This window comes from Bufo gargarizans, chromosome 6, assembly GCF_014858855.1.
Source record: "Bufo gargarizans isolate SCDJY-AF-19 chromosome 6, ASM1485885v1, whole genome shotgun sequence".
NCBI classification, from domain to species: domain Eukaryota; kingdom Metazoa; phylum Chordata; class Amphibia; order Anura; family Bufonidae; genus Bufo; species Bufo gargarizans.
In genome coordinates, this window is record NC_058085.1 from 181,750,045 (window position 1) to 181,760,101 (window position 10,057).

The 10,057-nt window shown below is 45.6% G+C and overlaps 1 protein-coding gene across 1 annotated transcript in view; it reads left to right on the plus strand.

Annotated features, from left to right (window-relative positions):
- Positions 1–6,120: 6,120 nt before the first annotated feature.
- MUC13 (mucin 13, cell surface associated) overlaps positions 6,121–10,057 on the plus strand; it is a 15,371-nt gene continuing 11,434 nt past the window's right edge. Inside the window, exon 1 of the mRNA XM_044299568.1 lies at positions 6,121–6,194. Within this exon, the coding sequence (XP_044155503.1) occupies positions 6,121–6,194 (74 nt within the window). The remainder of the gene's footprint in view (positions 6,195–10,057) is intronic.

Below are 10,057 nucleotides of genomic sequence, written 5' to 3' on the forward strand. Positions count from 1 at the left end.
CAGAGCAGGCGGTTATATCAGACTGCAGCAGCACAGAGCGGGGGTTATATCAGACCGCAGCAGCACAGAGCGGGGGGTTATATCAGACCGCAGCAGCACAGAGCAGGCGGTTATATCAGACCGCAGCAGCACAACAGATATACAGACCGCAGCAGCACGACAGGAGTATATCAGACCGCAGCAGCACAGAGCAGGAGGTTATATCAGACCGCAGCAGCACAGAACAGGCGGTTATATCAGACCGCAGCAGCACAGAGCAGGCGGTTATATCAGACCGCAGCAGCACAGAGCAGGCGGTTATATCAGACCGCAGCAGCACAGAGCAGGCGGTTATATCAGACCGCAGCAGCACAGAGCAGGCGGTTATATCAGACCGCAGCAGCACAGAGCAGGCGGTTATATCAGACCGCAGCAGCCAGAGCAGGCGGTTATATCAGACCGCAGCAGCACAGAGCAGGCGTTATATCAGACCGCAGCAGCACAGAGCGGGGGTTATATCAGACCGCAGCAGCACAGAGCGGGGGGGTTATATCAGACCGCAGCAGCACAGAGCAGGCAGTTATATCAGACCGCAGCAGCACAGAGCAGGCGGTTATATCAGACCGCAGCAGCACAGAGCGGGGGGTTATATCAGACCGCAGCAGCACAGAGCGGGGGGTTATATCAGACCGCAGCAGCACAGAGCGGGGGGTTATATCAGACCGCAGCAGCACAGAGCAGGCGGTTATATCAGACCGCAGCAGCACAGAGCGGGGGTTCTCCTGGCTTTTAATATTGATGACCTATCCTCACCCGCACTCGGCCGATCGGCTGTATGAGGACACGGGGCGCGGTGTACTGGTGCCGTCTCCTCCCCCGTATGTCTATGGCACAGCCGCAGCAGGCAGAGAGATGGCAGACGGCACGTGTACACTGCGCTCCGGCTCCTCGTACAGCCGATCGTCCGGGTGCCGGGTGAGGATAGGTCATCAATATTAATAGGATAAGTGAAGGGATGGCACTCTAGTCATAGGTACTGCATAAAAAAGAATATTTTATTAGTGGGCTGGTATATGCCAGCTGTTGGAAAAAAGATATATAACTAGTAAAAGATACCGTTCTCCTAGAAGTATAAAATATGGACAATATAATATCAATTCACAGATTGTGGACTAAAAAGCAATAATGCATAAAACAGTAACAATGCATAAAAAGGAGTAGATTGCTGACATAAGTATGTGGCTCGTCTCCGTCAACTACTACGTGTATAAGTAGTGATGGATCCTAGGCAAAAAATGGCGTTCTCCTTTGAAGTAAAAAAATGTAGAACAGTAGAATAATAGTGTATACAGTACATACAATATATTAATGGTAGTATGAAAGGTGAGGTAGTATAAATCACATCTTGTCATATAAGGAACAAATATAGATGAGAGGTGGGGGCCCCCTTATTCCCCCTTATTCCTCTCTCAACATCCTCCTCTAATTTGAAGTGACAACTCAGTTACATATCACAATACAGATAGAAGTCTCCCCAACAAAAACAAAACAAAAAACAATAATCATCCTATTAAAGAACCCCTAGATCCCCAATCCCCCTCTTTATACACATATGGAACTAGGGAACCACACTGCTTGATAATCTATCTCCAGTATAATATATCCCACATTGTCGAGAACATTCTCAACCTAGTGTTCTTATTTTTATTTTTATATTTATATTCATCTTTCACTTTCTTATTATAACGTATGGACTTCCCGATAAATTGATGATATATATGTATATCCAGATGTATATGAAAATGTATTGACACACACAGAACTATACAGATTTTATGAATTTTATTCCGTTTTATTTTTATCCTATTTTTATTCCGTTCTGTTTTATTCTTATTCTTAAATTACAAATATTATGAATGAAATATTGAGACACAATATGACCGTATCCTGTCCGTCTCCTCATAAGTATCACATTGTTCCATCTGAACCTCATCCATTCTACTTACAATTCCAGGACTAATGTCACTGAACACCGTTAATTGAGGTCTATAACCACGCCCCCAGAACCTTAATTGATCCAATCAAGACCACATATATAGGATAAAGAAAATAGGCTACCCATTCCCACTGATGAAGGAGCAGTGAGCTCCGAAACGCGTATGGGGTAACTTGAGGTAGCCATACCCATACCAAGCTAGCTAAAATTAAAAGGATCCGAACTTCCAACAGCTCCGGAGCACGCCTAACTTTTGAAAAAAAACCGCAGCCTCTTATTCCCGCCATCGGACAGCACGTGTAACGCCGATGAAAATTGAGCGGGAGAGTCAGTAAGCGCAGGTGACGTCACCGTAAGTCACGCACAGCCGCAGCAGTAGACGGGCCGAGCATACAGCTCCGCAAGCAGGAAGTAAGTCTTTGAGCGGGAAGAAGACACGTGGACGCCACTCGCCCGCCAGGAGCCGCTCACCAACCCACATCTCATCTACAGGAGGGTAACGTACCTGCTAAAAACAGCAGTACTCTATCATAACATTATTGTGAGACAACTGTGGAAACAAATTATCACCAACCGGAGGTGAAACTTCATACCCATCTGAAACAAAGGGGGCAAATTCAGATCGGACACTAATTCCCTCAAAAAAAAGGGGGCCCCCACCTCTCATCTATATTTGTTCCTTATATGACAAGATGTGATTTATACTACCTCACCTTTCATACTACCATTAATATATTGTATGTACTGTATACACTATTATTCTACTGTTCTACATTTTTTTACTTCAAAGGAGAACGCCATTTTTTGCCTAGGATCCATCACTACTTATACACGTAGTAGTTGACGGAGACGAGCCACATACTTATGTCAGCAATCTACTCCTTTTTATGCATTGTTACTGTTTTATGCATTATTGCTTTTTAGTCCACAATCTGTGAATTGATATTATATTGTCCATATTTTATACTTCTAGGAGAACGGTATCTTTTACTAGTTATATATCTTTTTTCCAACAGCTGGCATATACCAGCCCACTAATAAAATATTCTTTTTTATGCAGTACCTATGACTAGAGTGCCATCCCTTCACTTATCCTAAAAACTCCTTACATACAAGCGTTGGGTACGCTCCGTTCGGATAGAGCACCTTATTCCATTCTTTGGGTCGTAGTGAGCCGCCCTATATTTATACTTCCATCAATATTAATAGCCCGGAGAACCCCTTTAATGTCCTCTTCTTGCCGCTTGGTTAGCGCCATGAGAAGTGCGTTCAGTAGAGGATGGCAGGACAGTAAATAAGGATGATGATGCTCTGGGAGCGCCACGTCCAGCGCCTGGCACCATGGAGAGGGTGGAACCGGCTGAGCCCCCACAGCAACCAATCAGATTCCAGGTTTCATTTCTCACAGCTCCTTCAGAAAATGAACTGGCAGAATCTGATTGGTTCCTGTGGGGGCTCAGCCGGTTCCGCCTTCTCCAGCGCTGTCTAGAAGACTTCGGGGTCATATGTGGCGGTCTATCAGAAGATGCGCCTAATTTATGACGGGCGTAAGATTAGTAAACCTGCCGCCTCCAGCCCCCGCCACTCCTGGTGTACAAACATCCGCCATGAAGAAGCCGTGTGAAAACTCTACCCCAAAAAGAGAAGTACTGTACGGTGGGGGAGGGGTGGGGCGGTAATAATCGCACCTACCCGCCCAGGAATGTGCAGACATGGGGGTCAGTGACGACATCACGTAGGGGATGATCCAAGGTTTATTATGTGTGATAAAATGAACTACTACCCCCATCGTGCTCCTTGAAGAGGTGCAGGCGCTCTCTGTCCTGTGACATAAATAGCGCTCATTTCCGCCACAATAATGACATCTATAAAGATCGTTATCGGAGCACAAAGATCAAAGTCCTGAGCATCGCACGTCACCGCCGTCGCCATTAACCCTGTGATGTCCCTGAGGTACAACGTTGTGGGGTGAGCGAGCGCAGTCTGTGGGGGCCGCGCGCGGCTCTATTCCGGACGCGGAGCTGAGGGCTCATGCACACGGCCGAGGTCTTTGTTCGCATCCGATCCACATGTTTTACAGTTCACTTCAATGGGGCCACAAAAGATGCGGCAGCACACCGCGTGCGGTCCGCGTTCAGATTTCCATTCACATGTGGTATACTTGTCAGTACCACGGATAGGACAGCACGTCGCGGATCCGCAAAACACAGATACCGGCCGTGGGTCTGCGGAACGGAAGGTCCTGGCATCTGCAGAACTGTCCTTTCCATGTCCTTAAGAAAGACCAGAATGGAACATGCTCTATATGTTTGCGGACAGCACACGGAGCGCTCCACGCATCTTTGGTGGCCCCATTGAAGTGAGCGGGTTCGCATCTGACCCACAAAAAATGCTGATCGGATGCGGACAAAAAACACGGTCGTGTGCATGAGGCCTTACACACAGGGCGTTCCCTTCCGCAAAATGTGGAACGCACACGACCAGTATCCGTGTTTTGTGGATCCGCAATTTGCAGGCTGCAAAAACGGCTACGATCGTGTGCATGAGCCCGGAGGCAGTTTTTCACGTCCAACTCTTTTCTGACATTATTATAATATTACGGTATTATTACATTACAGTATTATTTTATATTACAGTATTATTATTTTACCGTATTATTATATTACAGTATTATTTTATATTACAGTATTATTATATTACGGCATTATTATATAACAGTATTATTATTTTACGTTATTATATTACAATATTATTACACTACATTATATTAGATTCTTACAATATTATCATTATATTATCATTATATTGCAATATTATTTTACGGTATTATTATCTTACAGCATTATTATATTACAATATTATTACACTACATTATTTTAGATTCTACAGTATTATCATTATATTACAGTATTATTATATTACGGTATTATTATATTACAATATTATTTTATATTGCAGTATTATTTTATTACAGTATTATTTTATATTATATTATTACACTACATTATATTAGATTCTTACAGTATTATCATTATATTGCAGTATTATTATTTTACGGTATTACTATCTTACAGTATTATTATATTACGGTATTATTATATTACAGTATTATTTTATATTACAATATTATTACACTACATTATATTAGCTTCTTACAGTATTATCATTATATTACAGTATTATTTATTTTCGCCGTTTTTCGCATGGTGCGGTGGCGGTGACCTCGCTCTGTGCAGCGGACGCTGTAATGGTTCCATCCCATTATTAATTATCAACTGGCACATAATTAGTGGCTGACGTCAGGGCTGAACTCTGGACCTATATAGAAGCCTCGGCGCGGCCCCCGGGTAGTCAGATCTCACAGGCATCGCAAGAAGAAAACATGAGGGGAGTTGTAGTCCTTTGTCTCATTTTTCTGGTCCTCCCAGGACAAGAAGGTAAGTAAGTGGCGATGACATCAGTGGTCACATTGGCACCGGGGGCACATACTTACCATACAGGTGGGCAGCTGCCTGCACTGGGGGGAGAGGGGGGGTACATTTTGGTTTTATGTATTTCCCCTGGCATCATGAGATAGTGGGGTATATATTTTGTGACTGCTTGATCTGTGAGTGGAGCATATTAGGAATTCAGGACCATCAGAGTCATGGTACTACAACTCTCAGTATGCCAAGCATGTAGCCTGCTGATAATTATTGGTCTCCAGCAGCAGAATTACCGCTATAATCTATCATATCCTATACTCCAATAACATCCAGAGCTGCATTCGCAAAGCTGAAGCTTACCATCACCACTGAGTGCATACCAGAGATCCCACAATGCACTGTACTCTGCTGAGACAACTTTACATATGAGATTACATGGAAAGACTACATCAATGCAGCACTGTGAATGCAGCTCTGGATGTGAATAGAGCATCAGAATCGTACATTGTGAATGCAGCTCTGCATGTGAATGTGCTATAATATTAGAATTCCAAATGCAGATTTTGTTGTGAACAGAGTATAAGACAAAGGGTGATGAAGTAAGGTGAATGCTATATACACTGCACAGGGCACATCATATGTAACCTGTTAATAGACGGAGTAGCACTTTATGATACCATTACTGCACATTGAGTACTTGTCTAGTAACATAAAAACGACATGGCGGCTGTGGTCATCTGCAGAGTCCGTGATCACACCGATTCCTGGCCGACGTCTGCGATAGCGATAAACAGGTAGAAGTCAACATGATAAGAAAAGTATCCGGGGTGTGAACATCTGCGTCACCAACCAGAGAGTATACCCTATAGTCCTCCAAATACCGAGCTCCTTACCCCTATAGTCCTCCAAATACCGAGCTCCTTACCCCTATAGTCCTCCAAATACCGAGCTCCTTATCCCTATAGTCCTCCAAATACCGAGCTCCTTACCCCTATAGTCCTCCAAATACCGAGCTCCTTATCCCTATAGTCCTCCAAACACCGAGCTCCTTACCCCTATAGTCCTCCAAATACCGAGCTCCTTACCCCTATAGTCCTCCAAATACCGAGCTCCTTATCCCTATAGTCCTCCAAATACCGAGCTCCTTACCCCTATAGTCCTCCAAATACCGAGCTCCTTACCCCTATAGTCCTCCAAACACAGAGCTCCTTACCCCTATAGTCCTCCAAACACCGAGCTCCTTACCCCTATAGTCCTCCAAATACCGAGCTCCTTATCCCTATAGTCCTCCAAATACCGAGCTCCTTACCCCTATAGTCCTCCAAATACCGAGCTCCTTATCCCTATAGTCCTCCAAATACCGAGCTCCTTACCCCTATAGTCCTCTAAACACCGAGCTCCTTACCCCTATAGTCCTCCAAATACCGAGCTCCTTATCCCTATAGTCCTCCAAACACCGAGCTCCTTACTCCTATAGTCCTCCAAATACCGAGCTCCTTATCCCTATAGTCCTCCAAATACCGAGCTCCTTACCCCTATAGTCCTCCAAACACCGAGCTCCTTACCCCTATAGTCCTCCAAACACCGAGCTCCTTACCCCTATAGTCCTCCAAATACCGAGCTCCTTATCCCTATAGTCCTCCAAATACCGAGCTCCTTACCCCTATAGTCCTCCAAACACCGAGCTCCTTATCCCTATAGTCCTCCAAATACCGAGCTCCTTACCCCTATAGTCCTCCAAATACCGAGCTCCTTATCCCTATAGTCCTCCAAATACCGAGCTCCTTATCCCTATAGTCCTCCAAATACCGAGCTCCTTACCCCTATAGTCCTCCAAATACCGAGCTCCTTACCCCTATAGTCCTCCAAATACCGAGCTCCTTACCCCTATAGTCCTCCAAATACCGAGCTCCTTATCCCTATAGTCCTCCAAATACCGAGCTCCTTACCCCTATAGTCCTCCAAATACCGAGCTCCTTATCCCTATAGTCCTCTTAACACCAAGCTCCTTACCCCGATAGTCCTCGAAATACTGAGCTCCTTACCCCTATAGTCCTCCAAATACCGAGCTCCTTACCCCTATAGTCCTCCAAACACAGAGCTCCTTACCCCTATAGTCCTCCAAACACCGAGCTCCTTACCCCTATAGTCCTCCAAATACCGAGCTCCTTATCCCTATAGTCCTCCAAATACCGAGCTCCTTACCCCTATAGTCCTCCAAATACCGAGCTCCTTATCCCTATAGTCCTCCAAATACCGAGCTCCTTACCCCTATAGTCCTCTAAACACCGAGCTCCTTACCCCTATAGTCCTCCAAATACCGAGCTCCTTATCCCTATAGTCCTCCAAACACCGAGCTCCTTACTCCTATAGTCCTCCAAATACCGAGCTCCTTATCCCTATAGTCCTCCAAATACCGAGCTCCTTACCCCTATAGTCCTCCAAACACCGAGCTCCTTACCCCTATAGTCCTCCAAACACCGAGCTCCTTACCCCTATAGTCCTCCAAATACCGAGCTCCTTATCCCTATAGTCCTCCAAATACCGAGCTCCTTACCCCTATAGTCCTCCAAACACCGAGCTCCTTATCCCTATAGTCCTCCAAATACCGAGCTCCTTAGCCCTATAGTCCTCCAAATACCGAGCTCCTTATCCCTATAGTCCTCCAAATACCGAGCTCCTTATCCCTATAGTCCTCCAAATACCGAGCTCCTTATCCCTATAGTCCTCCAAATACCGAGCTCCTTATCCCTATAGTCCTCAAAATACCGAGCTCCTTACCCCTATAGTCCTCCAAATACCGAGCTCCTTACCCCTATAGTCCTCCAAATACCGAGCTCCTTACCCCTATAGTCCTCCAAATACCGAGCTCCTTATCCCTATAGTCCTCCAAATACCGAGCTCCTTACCCCTATAGTCCTCCAAATACCGAGCTCCTTATCCCTATAGTCCTCTTAACACCAAGCTCCTTACCCCGATAGTCCTCGAAATACTGAGCTCCTTACCCCTATAGTCCTCCAAATACCGAGCTCCTTATCCCTATAGTCCTCCAAACACTGAGCTCCTTACCCCTATAGTACTCCAAATACCGGGCTCCTTACCCCTATAGTCCTCCAAATACCGAGCTCCTTATCCCTATAGTCCTCCAAACACCGAGCTCCTTACCCCTATAGTCCTCCAAATACCGAGCTCCTTACCCCTATAGTCCTCCAAATACCGAGCTCCTTACCCCTATAGTCCTCCAAACACCGAGCTCCTTACCCGTATAGTCCTCCAAATACCGAGCTCCTTACTCCTATAGTCCTCCAAATACAGAGCTCCTTACACCTATAGTCCTCCAAATACCAAGCTCCTTACCCCTATAGTGCTCCAAATACTGAGCTCTTTACTCCTATAGTCCTCCAAACACCGAGTTCCTTACCCCTATAGTCCTCCAAACACCGAGCTCCTTACCCCTATAGTCCTCCAAATACCGAGCTCCTTACCCCTATAGTCCTCCAAATACCGAGCTCCTTACCCCTATAGTCCTTCAAATACCGAGCTCCTTACCCTTATAGTCCTCCAAATACCGAGCTCCTTACCCCTATAGTCCTCCAAACACCGAGCTTTTTACCCTATAGTCCTCCAAATACCGAGCTCCTTACCCCTATAGTCCTCCAAACACCGAGCTCCTTACCCTATAGTCCTCCAAATACCGAGCTCCTTATCCCTATAGTCCTCCAAATACCGAGCTCCTTACCCCTATAGTGCTCCAAATACCGAGCTCCTTACCCCTATAGTCCTCCAAACACTGAGCTCCTTACCCCTATAGTCCTCCAAATACCAAGCTCCTTACCCCTATAGTCCTCCAAATACCGAGCTCCTTATCCCTATAGTCCTCCAAAGACCGAGCTCCTTATCCCTATAGTCCTCCAAACACAGAGCTCCTTACCCCTATAGTCCTCTAAATAACGAGCTCCTTACCCCTATAGTCCTCCAAATACCGAGCTCCTCACCCCTATAGTCCTCCAAATACCGAGCTCCTTACCTTTATAGTCCTCCAAATACCGAGCTCCTCACCCCTATAGTCCTCCAAATACTGAGCTCCTTACCCCTATAGTCCTCCAAATACCAAGTTCCTTACCCCTATAGTCCTCCAAATACCGAGCTACTTGCCCCTATAGTCCTCCAAATACCGAGTTCCTTACCCCTATAGTTCTCCAAATACCGAGTTCCTTACCCCTATAGTCCTCCAAATACCAAGCTCCTTACCCCTATAGTCCTCTAAATACCGAGCTCCTTACCCCTATAGTCCTCCAAATACCAAGCTCCTTACCCCTATAGTCCTCCAAATACTGAGTTCCTTACCCCTATAGTCCTCCAAATACCGAGCTCCCTACTCCTCCAGATACTACTGGTCTATCTGATGTGTATTTCAGTATGTCCTGCTTGGCTGTGAGGCTGCGCGGTCTGTGGTCAGCTCGTTGCTGCTTGTCCTGACTGCTGGGACATCATCCTCATCATCCATTCCTCATCATTACTATCAGTATTATTGCTCATGCACACGACCGTGCTGTGTTTTGTGGTCCACAAATTGCGGAATGTAACAGGACGCCTGCAATAGAAATGCCTATTTTTGTTCACAAAACAGACAAAATAGGACACGTTCATTTTTTTT